General features: G+C 37.6%; 1 protein-coding gene across 1 annotated transcript; it reads right to left on the reverse strand.

Moving 5' to 3' along the window:
• Positions 1-16,004: 16,004 nt before the first annotated feature.
• Positions 16,005-17,596, reverse strand: LOC139471882 (uncharacterized). Its single transcript, XM_071254394.1, has 3 exons — positions 17,043-17,596; positions 16,807-16,865; positions 16,005-16,339 (listed from the first exon to the last, which is right to left on the reverse strand). Exons 1-3 carry the CDS (start codon positions 17,594-17,596, stop codon positions 16,005-16,007), a joined length of 948 nt encoding a protein of 315 aa, XP_071110495.1.
• Positions 17,597-19,513: the final 1,917 nt, after the last annotated feature.

Raw genomic sequence — 19,513 nt, forward strand, 5'->3', positions numbered from 1 at the left:
GTGCGTTTGTATTTTTCAGTAATAACATCCGTTGTGCTTGCACACCATCATCACCGCCGTCATCGTCACCAGAGACATCGTCATCATCGCCACGACCACAAACGTCATCATCATCACCATCATCATCACTATCACAGCAGCAGTAGCGGGAGTAAGGGCAGCAGTGGCAGCAGCAGTAGCGAGAGTGAAAGCGAGAGTGAAAGCGAGAGTACCAGCAGCAGCGAGGAGATAATTATCCATCATCATCACCGATCTCCACCCTCTTCCTCCTCTTCTTCCGGTTCTTCATCTGGGTCGTCTTGTGGGTGCGGAGGGTCTTCTGAATCTTCCGAGTCGTCATCAGAGGACTACCCTATCCCTATCCCCATTCCCGTTTCACACGGCAGCAGTGGCGGCAGCAGTCACTCAAACTTCCTTCCCATCGTCCTAACAACAGCTGGTTAATTTTTCCCGTAAGTTCATCTTTGGCCTGCAGTTGTGTTCTTGTATTAGAGACACCAGTGGTCGAGAGCATCAGCTGGTTAAACCTTTGTATGAGAACAACTATTTAGATCTACGTATACATCGTTTCATTATTCAACGTATGCTTTAAAGCTCTCTGAGAATCACGATGTGAAGATCCCCAAGATAACCGAAGGAAAAGTAGGAAAAGGGTGCAAATAATTACGGAATTCGTTTTGTCGCTATTGTTTAAATCTTATTAGTATAAACACAACTTTTGTAACGATTACTATTTCCTGCAAATATGCAGATCTGGAGGGTAAAAAAAATCCCTTCATCGCATCTCGTCTTTTGTGGCGGAACATTAAACGCTTATTGTTGTCATTGTGTTATTTTGCAAAATAATATGCTTGTGCTTCATGCATTTCAGGTTCTGTGTTTCCCATTGGATGTTACATTACTCTGATATATATTTTCTGTAATATTTTATCAGTTTGTAAAAAAACTATGATATATTATGTATCGTCATGTAAATGTAAAAAATAAATAAAAATAAATGTAAAGATGACGACGTGTGTCGTGTTGGTTACTGCAGGGTCATCTCAACAACCATATAAGTAACTGAACAGTCTGCATCACGCCCTGTCTGCACGGGTGGCCCAGTCGTCTAAGGCGCCGCGATTCCATGTGCAAAGTTGAGTTCCCTCGGGATACGTTAAACCCAACTCACTCACTCACTCACATTCTAAATATGTGAATCTATATGGGGATCGATGACATGAAATCAACCAAGGCACTAAGCCTGACAGGAGCATGATCTTATTCTCTATACAGTAAATGCAGTTGTCCGATTCTATCCAAAGCAATTACCTGTATGGAGGCTCATGTTTTCAAATATTTTGGGGTCAGATCTCAAAAACGCGCAGCCACTGATATATATCTCAGAAACGCAACCACCAGCACGAGAATTGGTTGAGACACACGTGCTCGATCAGATTAACCACTTTGGAGTCATGGGTCGTTTTGAGACGTGAGTTTTGTTCATATTATATCATACAACTCCCTGATAATGCTTAGTGCATGACTAGTTGATATATAATGTAATGTGGTAGATTCAAGGTTGTACAATATGTATGTTATTTTGTATGTAAGGAACAAATTAAGGTGATGGAAGAAGTAATTGTGTTTAGGTAGGCATAGGGTCCCATATGTAGAGTTATATATATATAATACAGTCATCCAATTCTCGAGTGCTAGATTGAACTTCCTTCCATGGGATGGTAAGGATGACGGCGAAGCCGTTCTCCACCGTAACAGTCAAGTAGGAGTTAATAGTCAGCTCAGCTACTCAGCAACAAGAGGTCAGAGGTCGCCACTGTCGCGAGTCATGTCATGGTAGCTAAGATATTCATGTGACTGGTGGAGTAAATAAATGAAATGCAAATACTGGGTTGTTGTCAGTCACTAAGCAACCATTGTGTGACATTCTATTTACTGAAGATCCAGTTGTCACTGAAGATCCAGTTGTCACTGAAGATCAAGTTGTCACTGAAGATCAAGTTGTCACTGAAGATCCAGTTGCAGTTGTCCGATTCTGACCAAAACACTTTCCTTCATGGAGTCTTATGAGGACTCATCGGTCTCGGGACCAAATGAATTCAATTAATACGATATTGCTTATCCTTTTGCTCCCCAACAGCTCATCCAATAACTCCAACCGGGCACATATCAGCAGCATCAGATGTTGGTCACTTTTCCTTCTTTGTTTGGCAGCCATATTGTATTTAAAGTTTCCTCTTTAGAGTACATGTCTTCCAAATTCTTCTCTGAAACTACTGACCCGTGAAGATCCTGGATAGAATAGGTCTTCAGCAACCCATGCTTGCCATAAAAGGCCACTATGCTTTGGATTGGGTGGTCAGGCTCACTGACTAGGCTGGTGCATGTCATCGTATCCCAACTGCGTAGATCGATGCTCATGATATATTCAGCAATATTCCAGCTATATGACGGCGGTCTGTAAATAATCGAGTCAGGACCAGACAATCCAGTGATTGATGTCACGAGCATGGATTTTCTGAAGTCAGTATAGCAAATTAAACCATTTGAACACTTACAGGAGTTGTTTTTATCTGTTGCAAACCGAAATTGTTTCAGATTTGGTAAAAAACATAACTTTGCATTAAGTCTTATTCAATGGCACATGAACTTCTGTTGTTCAGTATATTTGCGACATCACTTGCATGTTTAGGTTGGATCCACCTACTGTTGTATACACAAGGGAAAACGTTAAGCAGGTCTGGAAATAATCATTAATCTACGGAAGCGAAGTAGGGCCACTGTGTATTTTTTTTGTCGAAGTATCTCCCACGTAGGACTTATTATTATCTTCTACGTAGGACTTACAATCTCCTACGTACGACTTAGTATCTAAACGTAGGACTTAGTATCTCCTACGTAGGACTTACTATGACCTACGTAGGACTTAGTATCTCCTACGTAAGACTTACTATCTCCTACGTAGGACGTAGTATGGACTAGAATATATCTCCTACGTAGAACTTACTATCTCCTACGTAGGAGATAGGAAGTCGTACGTAGGAGATAGTAAGTCCTACGTCCCCAAATAATTGAAATCTTTAAAAGCTCTTTTAATGCTCTGGTGTGACATGGAATGTTCATAGTTATTACATTACATTATTCATTTTCTGCCACTATAACACTAGGTTTTAGTGAGGAATGACAAGAGTCATGTAACGTGTATATTATTTGTCTCCCACCAATACTTCATTCAGATAGGTTAATAGGTTAATACCATTTACCATTTTTCAAATTTGGTGGAAAAACAATAATACATAAAGGGTTTTAGATCGATTCATATGTTATATGTATTATATAAAATGGTACTTAATATTTTGAAGAACATGAATAGGAAGACTTGATGACAGTGCTGAAGTTTCCAAGAAAAAATATAATTACATAATCTGCCTCTTCTTTTGCTTACAATACGCGCTTGATTACAAAATATTGCACACATATATTTATCGTGATATTTTGTCCCTGTACGTGATGACACATAACACAATTTTGCTTAACATGCTCCACACAGTCAGACAAACATTCACATCAGAAATCGACCAGACATTTATAACATACTTGTGGTATGAAAACAATTGAGGAAAGGAATCTTCAACGGAAATTTGAATGGTTGGCACAGTTGTTATGACCACTAAAACCAAACCGCAAAGCAATTCACAGCTCGCAAGGAAGCAACTACTTCCCTATTCCCGACATTGTTATACCAGTCGGTCATTATAAAAACCTTTTCATTCGTCTTCTGCATCAAGTATTCATCAACCTCGTCCAATATGTACAAGCTACTCCTACAAGTTTTGCTCCTTGGTAAGTTGTAATATCTCTTTTCTACATATACTGAAGTGTTTTCTGAAATCTTAAAATCAAGAGGATGAAATTATTCTTCAACTATTATTTTCTTGATGATCAAAATTCTATTTTCTATATAACTATGCATAATAACGAGATGTTGACATCTGCTTCTTTGGGAGTGTTCACTATTAACCAAGTCAAGTTTTATTTCGTGTTTGAGGCATATCCAATCATATCTTGGTGCATGTTTGTTATGGCTTCTTTCATGAAATGAAAGTCGATCACTCGGATCGATAGGCATAATTGCCTCCGTTCTTTTCGCACATAAAATTATGTCACGCTAGCATTTATAGCTATAACACAACGACGCTGATTTTAACCGTGCAGCTAAATATACAAGTCATATATTACACTCTGTGATCCCATTATTTCAATGTTAAAATGTTTATTAAGTACGAAATCTAGTTCGGGATATCATACGTATTGTAGTTAAAACATGAGAGCGACAACAAACACGTTTGTTACAGGAATCGTATGTTAACCAGCTGACTTTTAATAGCTAATATTCATTGTCCCGTTTCACTGAGCAGTCTTTAACTCTACGACTGTCGTAACTCTTCCCCTTCAGCAAGACTTAGAAGAGCCGTAGCGCGACGATCGCCTTGTGATTTGTGGCCCTGGTAACCATAAACACCTACGATCTGCGTGACATTTGAATCCCTGCTTCACCCTGATTATGACCCCTGGTATGTCAGGACCATCCCCGTGCTCGTGAGGGGTAAGCGTCAAGGACGTGCATCACGTTGGGCTGTCCTGTAACGCTAGATGAACTCACTAAATGATAGCTAGATACCATAGAAGAGTGAGTAAGTGAATATGGTTTTACGCCGCTTTTAGCAATATTTCAGCACTATAACGGCGGGGGACACCAGAAATGGGCTTCACACATTGTACCCATGTCGGGAATCGAACCCGGGTCTTCGGCGTGACGAGGGAACGCTTTAACCACCAGGCTACCCGACCGCCAGATACCATAGAAGATGTTATATGCAAAAAATGAAGACATACATTTTTTTAAAAAGCTTTCATATCTCGAATCCCTGCTGCAATATATTCTATGATGAATACATCGTCTGATTACAGCCGTCCTGGTGGCCGTGTGTCTGGCATCTTGGAATGAGTATGGTGACGGCTCAAGGCCACAGACGTATGAAGTCCGCTATGATGAACCCCCACAGGCATATCACCAACCATCATCGGGTTGCTAAGCAACGAGGAGAGTACATGATTGTACATGTACGTTAACTACACCTAAAGAAATTATTATGCTATCTTTGATTCTAATAATGATACAAAAGGGGTACTGAGAGAGATCGTGATATTACGTTGATAACACATGAAGTATTAATTGTGCCATCTTTGATGCCAGTAGTGGCAGAAAAAGGTTCGGCACAATCGTCTATTTCACTTATGCTTTAATAACACATGAAGTAATAATTATGCCATCTCTGATGCCATTAGTGGCAGAAAAAGGTTCGGCACAATCGTCTATTTCACTTATGCTTTAATAACACATGAAGTAATAATTATGCCATCTCTGATGCCAATAGTGGTAGAAAAAGGTTCCGCACAATCGTCTATTTCACTTATGCTTTTTATGACGTCATACTATTTTCTGATTTTCTTTTTCAGAAACCAAGCATGTGGAACATCAAATCATAATGTGATCATCGATATGCATTTAATAAATAAGTTTACACCCATTGAGTTGTTTGTACATTATGCATGTCAATAAACCAGGTTTATTACTCAAAATACACAAGCGGTGGTACATGAGTGTGTGCAATAGTTCAATACAAAGGCGGTACGGTATACCCGAGTCGGCAGGCAGTGTTACAGGACAGAGACCACAAATTTACAAATGACATTTAATATTTATTGCTTTACATGCAGAGAATAATACTGTCAATTGATACAGAATAGGCCAATGTGACACTAATTCTGGAAAATACAATATCCGCTGTTGGTGAAGAGCTTCACATGTTGGTTGGTTTGTTGTTTTACGCCGCACTCAGCAATATTCCACATTTATGACGGCGGTCCCTAAATAATCGAGTCTGGACCAGACAATCCAGTGATTGATATCATGAGCATCGATCCACGCACTTGGGATCGATGATATGCTTAAACCAAGTCAGCAAGCCTGACCGCCCGATCCCGTTAGTCTCCTCTTACGACAAGCATAGTCGCCTTTTACGGCAAGCATGGGTTGCTGAAGACCTATTCTATCCCAGTTCTTCACGGGTCAGCTTCACATGTAAACATCATCCCAAACTGCAGGCGAGTAACATAAATCTCTGTCACGTGGAGTGTTACTCCAGCGATAGGTTTCAATCAAAGGGTTGTGGTTATTAGTTCCAAATTTGAAAGTAAGATGATAAATAGATTTGGGCATAATTGCATTGGAACCAGCCAAGCAGTACATTGATGCGGATGACTAAATACTTCATTAAGACCTCTCGTTGAGTATTTTTTGACAAATAATATCCATCGCAACTTTTCAGAAAAAAAATGAACCATTTGAAGTAATATTTGTACTTCGTAAGTTTGATAATTTTGGGTTTTCATTATTTGTTAAAATTGTTGAAACTCTTTTGTAAATTCTAAGATTAAAGGTTCTCTCCCAAATTCGCCATAAAACATGAAATTTGGAGTTTTGAGAAATGTTAAATGTACCTGGGACAGCCATTGAATCAAATTCTGATAAAATGCAATAAAGGATAAACTGATATCCTGTGCTTTCTCCATTCATAAAAACATTGCTTTTCGTCACGTGTATGATATTGATGGCTGGGTCGTTTCCGAAGACAACAATTTCAGTCTTGGAATGATTCACTATTAGTTTCCATTTTGAAAAATATTCATGAAACACATTTCGCGACTTGGATCATCTTTATATAAAACAGCATCATCAGCAAAAAGTAAGACAATGACTTGTAGTCATAATTAGCATGATATTCTTATCATCCTTTACATCTTTACAACCTTATTTCAGAAAATATTAAATATCATAAATAAAGACAGATAAGGTGAAAATCTTTCCCCTTCACTATTCTGTCTGGGGCAGGGTACGTTCACGTTCATGAACACCTGGTATCATCACTATTTGATAGTGACCCATGAACTCATACCCATGATACAGTCGGAATCGGACAATCGACTGTGGTTTTGGCAGGGATTTCTTGTGTTTTTATTTATTTTTATTTGTCGCTTTTTTTTACACCAGTGTTGCAAGGGAAGTATGCAGATATTTGATTATCCACCATTGCTGCAGATATTTAGATAAGGTTTTTTTAATAAGAGTCCAGAACTTTCTCTTTTATTCCACAGTTAAGCATTTTATGCCACAGCCCAGCTTGCCAGTGTCGAACGCTTTTGTAAAATCTATAAGTACGCATTGTTTTGTTTTGCTAGTTTTCATATACAGTTAACTACGGTTATAACGAACGCTTATAACGAACTGGCGGATATAACGAACTTACTTTTTAGTCCCGACTATTTGCTGTAGTTATGCTGTATATATGCTAATAACGAACTACGAACTATGAACTTATAACGAACTAAAAATAGTAGTCCCTTTGAGTTCGTTATAACCGTAGTTTACTGTACAATTTACTTGCTTGTAATTGTGTGTATAACAAAAATATTACCGAGAATCATTTGCTGAAACTTGTTTGAGCAGGAGTAAAGATGTTGTTTCTATGAATTATGTGAGTCTTAGTACACAGGAGGCGTATTCACGAAGCTATCGTAGCGGTAAAATTGACGTAAACGTGTCGTAGCGAAAACCATCTTAGCCACGTCTATTGACGAAGTTGTCTCAGCGCTAAGTTATTTCAAGTTTACGAAAAAAATAAAGATAGGTTCGGACTTACGACAGGTAAATGGCGACCATAAGACGGCATGTTGAAGAAAACAATTCGACAATGTGGGTCTACTGTATTCTTTCTTGCTACACAACCGAGTGGTTTCCGCTTGCACGTTCAAAACACGAACAACAGATCCTAGAAACACGCTACAAACATTGCACATACCGATTATGACATATGTTTAACAGCGAGTCCATAACAGATGGTGGCATAACAATCATTCGAATCATCATAGTATTACCTTTTTCTTTTATTTCAACTGAAGAAAGAAGCGCGTTTGTATTGTATAACTATGACCGGGACCTTTTCTTGTCAAGGCAGTTAATTTATACTTTGAGTGATAGTGGTTTCCCTTTGACTAGGAAGTGAGGTTAAATGCGGTTTAACGTCGCGTCCAAGATTATTGCACATGTGTGTGTGTGGCTGCTTGTTCTAGTCCGGACTGATACCGATTTATTGTGCCAGCACACTGAGATACCATGCCGCAGTTTAACATCAATACCCCACTCAGACAAAGTATACTGACTCCGAGCTGAACAGTCCTTGTTTTAGCCCCTCAATGTCGAGCGCCAGATAGGGTAACCACAAGTACCATCTTTTGGTATTTTGGTATGACGCGGCCGGGGATCCAACCCCGGACCTTCCGCTCTCCGGGCGGACGCTCTACCACTAGACCACGGAGGCGGTCTTCTTTGACTAGGAGTACAATAAAAGATCATAATACTGTATGAAATGTAGCGTCTCTGAGTGGGCATCTTGACGATTATGAATAACTGGATAGTATGCGGTCTGAGAAAATATGAATGCATGAATTTATTTTATTTTTCATTCGAATGATACAAGAAAAACAATCACGTTTAACCTCTCAGTGTTGTCTAAACATACTTAACTTCAGTTAGAAGTCATACAGTAGCCATACAGTAGCCATACATTAGTAGTATTTGTGGATTGCAAACAGACGTTATATTCTTTACACTGGCTGGAGTATTTCCCGTCGTTAGCGTATAGAGTAAAAGGAATTGCAGTCGTAGGTCGCCCAGACTTGTTTTAGGTAAGACAGCTTCGTGAACAGGCCGCCAGGTAAATAGTTTACCAAAGCCGGTCAAAATGGTAATTGGTTCATACGATTTACGGTCTATCGCCTTTCTTCTTGTAATATCGGTTTCGTCATACCTCTCAGACAGCATTCAGGTACAAATCCAGAATGCAGTATTAAATTTACAAAATACAACCAGTACTGGGACAAAGTATTCTGCAGCAACAATTAGCTACTCGTTTTCAACCAAGTCTAATCCAGAAGCTATATTTCTATCCTAATTTTTAAAAGCTACGAGAATTTCCTCACAGTTGATATCTTTATTTAAAATTTCGGTATCGAACGATCTATCCTCTACTAGATTATAATTAAGTTCATCATTATATTTTACTTAATTTATTTCTTTATAAAAGTAGAAAATATTATTCAAAAAGTTTTCAAAGTGTGGATCTCTATTTAATAAATTCCGATATTCTCTTAGTGAATGTTTCCATGTTCACACGAAATTGTCTACACGTTTCCTTTTCGTATAATTTCAAATTCTTATCTGAACATTTTTTATAAGCTTTAGAAATTTGCTATTTTAATTAAAGGGCACTATAACTAAATTGTTGGCACGGTAGCACCAAAATTGATATTTAGGGGAAAACAACTCTTGGCGTTCCCGGGACTAGTAAGGGATCAGATACGGTTCACTGACACGAGATTTGGTGTTCCCGGCAAACAAAACGAGACCAAAGGAGTACCGCTCATCAATTTCATTACCGTATTTATGCATGTTAAGTTCAAATTTTTAAAATGTTAAAATGTAAACATTGTAAAAACATTAAGCAGATCTAGAAATAATCATTTGTTTCCCAAGAAACAATTGAAATCATTATAAAATCGTCTATATGCTTTGATATTGCACGGGGTTCAATTCAATTTTGTCATTTTAACGTCATTAAGTCTTCTTGATAAATGACGTTCAGTCATATGACGTGTATATTATTTTTCGCCCACCAATATTAATTCAGATAGGATTTCCGGGGCAAGATTTTACAAATTGGGTGAGTGAGTGATTTTGGTTTAACCTCGTTTTAACAGTATTCCAGTTATATCGCGGCGTTTAAATCAATATACATAGAGTGTTTTAGACTGAGTCATGTATACAAAACGGAAATATGAATAATTTGAAGAGTATAGATAAGAAGGCATGATGACAGTGCTGATTCGATTCCCGACATGGGTACAATGTGTGAAGTTCATTTCTGGTGTCCCCCGCCGCGATATTGCTGGAATGTTGCTCACTCACTCACTCACTCCAGAACAAGTGAAAGCATAATGACTGTGCTTACCTTTTTCGTTTCTTTACACGTTTAAGTGCTTGGCCACAAAATACTAGCAATGCATACATATATTTATTGTGATATTTTGGTTTGTACGTAATGTTACCCTTCTCTGTTCTGCTTAACACGCTCCACACAGTCATACTTGCGCAACAGACATCATTAAATTTTACGTTCACAACACACATATGGTATGAAAACAATTGAGGAAAGGCATCTTCCGCGGAAGTTTGACCTGATGACACCGTAGTTCTGATAAGGTAGCCCACCGACAAACACGACATTCACAGCTGACAAAGGAAGCGATGATGTGTATAACCAGACACTACTTCCCTGTGACTGGCATAACTTTCCCAGTCGGTCGTTATATAAACCTTTCCATTCGCCTTCTACATCAAATATTCATACAACTCGTCCAATATGAACAAGCTTTATCTACAAGTTTTGCTCATTGGTAAGTTGAAACATCATATTTCTAGACATATGCTACTTATGATTTGAGTATTCATTTGAAATCTTAAATACAGGGGGGTGGGGGTAGGATGGGGGTAGCCTAGTGATTAATGCGTTCGCTCTTCACGCCAAAGACCCGGCTTCGAATCCACACATGGGTACAATGTGTGAAGCCCATTCCTGGTGTCCCCCGTCGTGATATTGCTGGAATATTGCTAAAAGCGGCGTAAAACACTTCTCACTCACTTACATTCAGAAGAACGTAATCAAGAGATAAACCTATTCTGTTTAACGTTTTCAGATGCGTCAACGTTGAAAATTTTTTTAATGTGACGTTTACACGATATATTATATTTTCGATTTGACGAGAAGGTGGTCACATGGAAACTGATGTGTATAAGCGTATGAACGACAATATTTGACGTTCATACGAAACTGTATTCTTGAAATGACGTAAACACTGACCGATTAATTCCACATTGCTAGGGAAATCCCAGCTCGAATACACACAGAATCGTTGTTTCTGATCATTTAGATCCTTTAATAATGAACTCAGCGTTATAGCATACATTTAGAAAAGTCAGAGAGTTTAACCACATGTTCGTTCACGAATTTCCTCGCTACGACCAAATGCACTTCCAAACTATTGTAGTATCGACTCGATTCGTGACAGTGACAATCTGCGGTAATCTATGCATTTACCGTAGTATCTAGTAGTACACATCACCTTTGAATGCTTCGTTTCTTTTTTTGAAGAGTGTATGTGACACTTTTGTCACTGTGATATCCAAAGATTTATTTTTTTTAAAGATTTCATAAAAGTTTAAATTGTTTTATAGTGCATGTGCCATGGGAGCGACAACATAAGGCAATCATATCTCGAATATGGTAAATATATCGCATATAATAAACGCAATATAGTCTACGATGAATAGTTTAGTTTGTTAGTGAACAAATAACCACAGCGTATGTAAGGTGTTCACAATACATCGTCTGATTACAGCCGCCCTGGTGGCCGTGTGTCTGGCATCTTGGAATGAGTATGGTGACGGGTCAAGGCCACAGACGTATGAAGTCCGCTATGATGAACCCCCACAGGCATATCACCAACCATCATCGGGTTGCTAAGCAACGAGGAGAGTACCTGATTGTACGTTGATGAGACATGAATTATTTATATGTGATATGTTTATTACTCATGAGGACATTCTGCCAGAGATATGAAGTATTCAGAATGATATTTTACCTCCAATAAGGGTAGTTCGGAGTGTCCTCGGTGAGTTAATGTTAATATGTTGTAAAAAGAAATGAAACACATATTATTTATATTTTTTAACATATAGTATATATATTTATGTCGAAAAATATATTATATCACGGCGGATGGCATCACAAACGAAACACAGTTTAGGGGGAATAAACTTTAATATAGAAAATGCAATGTAATGAGTAAATAAATACATGGTTTGCACGGAATACACGTGGAGGACATAATCATTTCATGCGTGGTGTCTCAATTTACTTGTATGTGACCCAATTATTGATTCCTTAGTGAAGAAGTGCTTCCAGCTGTGCTTTTAACGACAATCAACACTGAATGCAATAAGAAATACCCACTTACACATGTACAATTATCTATTTCACTTATGTTTTCAATCATTTTCTTTTTCAGAAACCAGTCAAATCATAAGCTGTGATTAAGGAGCGGTTGCAGACAGTTTACTCGCGTTGCCATAGTTGTTTTGTAAAAAAGTCATTTATATGGGTTAATAAATAAAATTGCACACTCATAAAGTTTTTTGATTATTATGCATGTCACACCCTGTCGCTGATTTATTGTGAACTGCAGAATACAAGTACTTAAATAATAATCAGAAGATAATTTGAATACACTATAATCATAAAACATGACAAATCTTGAAATTAAGTCGTCTCGTATTTTTAGAAATGATATTTTTTAAATACTGCACCTCATTAATGAGGAATTGCTTTTAATTGTTTTAATGATACGGCTGAATAGGCCATTGAGCACGAAAAAGCCACAATGAAGATGTATTTTGTAAACAAAGAAAAAACAATTCCAATTAAAAGCATTTCCTCATGAATGAGTTCAATGAGAACACCACATACGGAGTATGGTGCATGGTGAGGTTTGAAAATTTTAAAATGCTCTGACTGAGTTCAGTTTTTTCGTCAGTCATGTGCCTACTGTAGTTCATTTGCATAACACGGTGCAGTATTTAAAAAATATCATTTCTAAAAATATGAGACGACTTAATTTCAAGATTTGTCAAGTTTTATGATTAAAGTGTATTCAAATTATCTTCTGATTATTATTTTAGTAATTGTTGTATTTTAGTAATTGTTGTAGTAATTTGCCGTGACTTATGCCACGAACAGCGCCACAAACACTTCTGAGTGCATTTAGATTCATTTTTTTTCAAGTAGTAACTCGTGTCCTTGTGTGCAGTTGTTGTCCCATATGTGGCAACAGTAATCAAATAGCGGTAAAATGACAGATTTATAATACTTTTCAGTGTGTTTTTTTCCATTTAAACGACACTTAAAACCCCTGAGACAGCGAACCCCATTGGACTGACTTTCTTAACTAGGCTATCAATGTGATAGTTCCACAGAAAATATTAATCTTCTTGGAGAGTCAGTCCGAGATGTTTATGAGAATGAACTTCCCGAACCGAAGTGTTATTCATTTCAAAGCTGGCTTTACATATGTCTCGTACATATTACCACAAACAGGACCGTTTTGCCTCCATGCAGCCAGTGGATCTTCCAGTTAGATGATGTAATGATATACGGTATACATCAGTCTGTTAACGAATTTTTACACAAAAGTCACAAAATCATTCGTCACTGACACCGAATCAAACCTCGGGGCAGACCAGACACAATTATTCGCTTGGTGTGGCAGATTGAATGGAAACATTATGATAGCGTCAGCAGGCGTTATTATAGATGTGCTTTTCTAGCTGCAGTCATTGGCATATGAGTCAGAGAGTATCCTTTTACGCCGCTTTAAGCAATATTCCAGCAATATCGCGGCGGGGGACGCCGGAAAATGGGCTTCACGCATTGTACCCATGTCGGGAATCGAACCTGGGTCTTCGGCGTGACGAGCCAACGCTTTAACCACTTGGCTGCCCCAGTGGCATATTAAGATCATACATAAGTATATTTAAGTTACATAACAGCAGGGTAGGTTGTTTACAATTTACAACAATTTACAGCAATACAGTGAATATATTATTTACCCTGAGGACATATTGGTATATCAAGGTTTTAAGTACCGAGTGACCACAGTCACAATTAATCGTACATTAGTGAAACCTCCCATCATGTAGATACCTACATCAAAGAACATATATAAGCCTTCAACAGCCAAAGCACACAGCAAATCAACCCCCTCAAATCAACACCAGCAAAAAGTCCCAAGCCATCAAATTCAGTCTGACAAAGTCCACATCCTCTCAATCAAACATCAGGACTTCACCAACAGAAAACTCTCACAAGCTGTAGAAATCCGACATCACAAATATTTGATCAACAGAGATAATTGATATTACATCCGCCTGCCTGTGAAAATCTAATCAAGCAATAGACTATTTCAATTAGGATCCAATCAGCTTGTCACAACTCTTTAATCCTTTTAATCCTTATCCTTAATGTATATCTGCCCTCTTTATCCGTTTGCTTCAAGACCGCCTCCGTGGTCTGATGGTAGAGCGTCCGCCCGGAGAGAGGAAGGTCCGGGGTTCGATCCCCGATCATACTAAAAGATGGTACTTGTTGTTACCCTGTCTGGCATTAAGGGGCTAAAACAAGGACTGGTCGGCTCGGAGTCAGTATACTTTGTCTGAGTGGGGTATTCATGTTAAACTGCGACATGGTATCTCAGTGTGCTAGCACTATAAATCGGCATCAGTCCGGACTAGTACAAGCAGCAACACACACACGTACATGCACGTCGCTATATAAGTGCAATTATCTTGGATGCGACGTTGAACCCAATTTCACCTCACCTCACCGTCTGCCTTATTACCTATGTGCTATTCCTTATTCTTACTGTACGTTTGGCTTTTTCCAAGTAACTGATTGCTACTTCGGTTGTTATCTTACCTGTCGTCAATGTTAATCTGCTGCTTATCTCAACATGTCATGCATACGCTGTACGCTGATCACTATTATGCTATATATAATATGCTATATTTGAAATGCAAGGCCCCGGATAAATATCCGATATATTGATTTCAAAACATACACTGAATAACACCGCAAGGGTGATTTAGTAATGTGTCCAAAATATCAGAGGTCATTTTCAGTAATTTTGCTTTGCCTAAAATGACAGCAATTCGTTTAAACACATGTTTGAATATACACGTTTCACACTTGGCTCAGCAACGTGTGAGTACTTCAGGTCTATAGTTTGAGCATTCATGCACATCGCTCTTTTTATGAAATTTGCTTGTATCCGAATGACTGAAAAATTAAAGTTTTTGGGGAGATAAGTGAAAAGACTCAGTCAGGATTGGGTCGCGAGAAGAAGCTGTTGATTTAAGTAACTTGTTACCGGTATCAATCTGACCCTGTTGTCTCAGTCATCTACAGAAAGAAGAATAGCACAACCTTCTTCTTGATTTAAATTCACAGATAGTTATTGATCTTCGATTTTGCACGGTCCAATAAATGGAAGATCAGAATCAGGGTTTATATATCGATAAGGAGTCGCACAATAAAATTTCGATTCCTAATATATAGAGGCTACTTCATGCTTTTTGTCGAATACGATTTATATTTCGTCGAGTGACGCCTCACGAGGCTTCACGAAACGAAATATAAATCGTATTCGACAAAAAAGCATGAAGTAGTCTATTTATTATATACATCTCCAATTTTTACTTGTTTTAAATTGAAATTTAGTCAGATCTTTCAACTACGAGAACGACGATGATATTTCTCGCGTCGTGACCTGCTCACATACGACCTGTCGCTTTTACTACGATGAGGTAAATAGTTCACTCAATTTATACTCATTTCAAATTGTCAAAGAAAACAAAATACAAATGTGAATCAAAAACATTTATTCAAATTGGCATTTTATCAATTTCTTAATTTATTATTGTATACAACTCATTGTCCAAACGTCAATGCGTAGGAATACATAATAATCCATAGTCAGCTGATAGTGTTCAGAGAAAAACAACGTCGCACACTCGCTTCGCTTCGAAAGTTTGAACTTTTGTCAACAAAGTCAACAGCGTAAAAGGATATAACAAACACTGAATATGAACGTGAAAAGGTAAGTCCAAACATATTTTGTTGTCAATATTTCATGACGAACATTATTTATGCCATATTTTCAAGATGATCTTGTCATTCTATTGCAAGCATGGTCTTTTCGATGGTAACACGTCTTCATGTGTTTGATGTTGTCGCATTTGCAGTGTGTTTTTCGGAGGAAATTGATACATTGAACATGTCAGGTGATAGACATATGTTAACATTTCCGTTGATTGTATTTCCAGACAACAAGCTTGTCAGAAAATGTTGATTCTGAAGTCGGTTGGACACAGATTGCATCGCAAATCCACCCTTCATTGGTGCCGAGTCCGGATTTCGATCAGCTGTTGTGACTGTGCTGCTGGCGATGTTACTGTTTGACAGAATGCGAGATATTCCCTTCTGCTTGTTAGTATTCATACTTGAGTAATTATTTATCGAATTCACGTTTTTGTGGCCTGAAATTTGGAAAGCAAGATAATTCAAAATAACGTTTTATCCATATTTTGAAAGATGAATGAATGATATTTGTATTTCTCTTAAGAGTATTTTATTATTTATTCGGTATTTCATTACTTTAATGTCTTAAAACAACAAGTTTATAGGATGTGGCCAATAGAATTTTCAAATGTTTATTTTTTTTACCGATTTATGCTCTCATAATATTCAAAATACCAACAAAATGAATTTAACTAACTTATACAAACAAATTTTAACCATTGATATTAAAAAAGGAAACTAAATTTGTTATTGTCCCCAGACTTATTAAATAAATGTAAAATTAATGTATATTTTCACTTCAGTGGAATACCAACCTTCAAAATTTATTTCTAAATATGTTTTTTCCATATAATTTTATTGTTTTAATAAATGTAGTATAAATATTTCATAAATTCATTTTTTTTGTTAACAGCTGTCATCTCAGCAGATATCTGAATGATGTCATTGGGAGAAACGCCGCTGTCTGTTAACTTCTGGACCAGGTGTTTCCTCATACTGAAAAAAAACACCAAATGATTCAGGTATATTCAATTCAATATTCAGGTATCATGCCATTTATTTGATATTTAATACCTAATTTATTTTGACTTACTTTATGGCTGATTGGCATTGTATTTCCCAATATTATACTGAAGTGTTTATCCAAAGCTAATATAGATATTGAATATTTACCTGTATGGTGTCAATCTTTTGTCATCAGCTATGTCAGCACCTTCTGTCATAGCCTTCATAATTCCATATAGCTTGTTGACACCTAGTGAGGCATTTTTGGGTGGTCGTCTTTGTCTGTACAATTTATATGCATTGACAGGGCATCTTTCCAGGTCTTCTGGTGTTGCATAGGCTCTTGGTTTTATTTGCCGTATATTTTTAGGATTATCCCCAGGTCTTGTTTTTGTTTGTCGCTCACTTATAAAGATAAGATACTCGGATCCATCATCATCATTTCTAATGTCAATGTCTCCCCATTGTAAATTTCTGGTTTCCTTTCCGGTTCTCATGCCGAAGTTCAGACAACAAATCATCCACATGGTGTGAAGGAGGCTGTGTGGGTTATCACTTCCGAGGGTCTTGGCATCGTACATGGCATCAATATCCATATCTGACAGCTCTTCAGCAGCCTTGGGTTTGTTGCCTTTACCCATTGATTTAAGTTCTTTTTGTTTGAGTGTTTCTCTAGATCTTGCAAATGTGATATCGGAAATGATGTTAAATGTAGAACCCATTTGTTTCAAGTATCTTTGTAGGGAAGATTGGTAGTTTTTTTAGACTGACTGGTTCATATTCTGATACTGCATCGATTTCTTCAGTTTTTCTAGTTTCCCCCTCAACCATCACTAGGTACTCACTGATAATTCTAATGTCTCCATCTGTCTTCTTTCTTGTGTTTTCATTTTCCAGATCTGGAAGAAACCTTGAAACATCATCATCACTGATAGATTGATACTTTTTATCACCAAGTATGCTGTAATTTATTGCAGATAATAAACTATCCACATCATCTCTCTCTATGTTGTCGCTCATTTTGGCTAGCAGACGATCCAAGGGAGGTAATCATGAAATTATGTCCCTTTGTATCAAGGGGAAGTAACTCGAGATGAAAGTAGTTTCGGTTCAAAACTTATATTTTCACCGGTGAAAATATAAACTTATATTTTCACTGAAGTGAAATATCATTTTTCAAATTTATTTCACAATACCATTTATATTTTCACTATATATCTATATATTTCAAACTTATGTCTATAATAAAGACATTTATTTAATATATCTATTGTATTTATGTGACACATGTTATATTTGGGATAACAGATTCTCGCACTTTTTGGGGGTTGACACTTGTCAGAGGGGTACACAAAGTACTTGATCTAGACTAACAGTTGTCGAACTTTTATTTTTGTGAATCCTCGGTGGCTGAGTGGGTTAGATCGCTGACTTCGTGTGCTGGGTAGAAGGTGCCTCACTCTGACAGTGTGGGTTCGAATCCCGTACGGGACTCAACCCCTAAAAGAACAATAATCTTTCCTTTAACAAGAACGTGTTATCCCAAATATCACATTTGTTACATCCGACCACTTTCTAAATGGCATTGTGTGTTCATTATTTATTATACAGAAACAAACACGGCTGGTACTCTCAAGTTTTCTTTTGTGTTTCATATACAGTGTCAAATAAACACATTGATTTGCAGTACCGCATTCTATGACAAGCCACCTGTGGCTTTGTGAATGTTCCTACGACTTTCCCAGCAACCAATCAGTGAACCCAGTGGGACACGGACAGATTATCAACATTCAGAAGGAAAAAGACTGTCGGATGACATTCTTCTCAAGTTGTTCAGCTGTGTTGGGGACGAGGACGTCCTTATATATAGATCTACTTGACTTTAATATCATTAAAGTTTTTTATGCTGTCCTCGACTCGACATAAAGAAACATGCAGTGGATATTTTTCTCACTTTTCATTTTTGGTATGTTCGTTTATATTTAATATATTTTTTGTAACTAGATGCAATGTTTTGTTGTGTTGTGTTATGCAGTGCAAGGAATAAGTTGTGTCAGCTGACACTTTCGTGTAATACTTACTCTCGAGAAGACGTAATGACAAGTGGGATGACTTCAACTTTTCAATTCAATAGTCCAGGTGTCCTCAGCTCAAGCTTTTTGTGTCTATATTTCACAACGTTTAAGGTACATTCAAGCATGCTAAAAGAACGTCATACGACTCGGTGTTGGATCAAGGTTATAAGTGCAATAATCTTGAAAGCGACGTTGAACCCAATTTCTACTCACTTCACCTTATTGTTTAACTGTACTTAGTTTTATTGATGCGGTAAGGTTACTATGTTCAATGCCCGAGTAAGGCTTTCATAAAGTTATATGGTAGACATGTGGAGGACAGTTCCAAAGGTGACGCAGCAGTGACGATGCAATTCCCTGTTTTGACTTGTACTGTATGTATTTTCAGGCGAACAGTTGATGTGCCTCTGCATGTGTTTGTGGCAGGTGCCTGAATGGGACAGTATACTCACACTTTCAGTCGGTTATATTCGGAATCGCACAATCGACTCTTCTTTCAGCAAAGATATCCTTTATGAATATGGAAAGAGTTTGTCGCACTTATTTAACGTTATTTTTGAAAGG

Source organism: Haliotis cracherodii, unplaced genomic scaffold (genome assembly GCF_022045235.1).
Source record: "Haliotis cracherodii isolate W230 unplaced genomic scaffold, xgHalCrac1.p SCAF_23, whole genome shotgun sequence".
Classification (NCBI taxonomy): Eukaryota; Metazoa; Mollusca; class Gastropoda; order Lepetellida; family Haliotidae; genus Haliotis; species Haliotis cracherodii.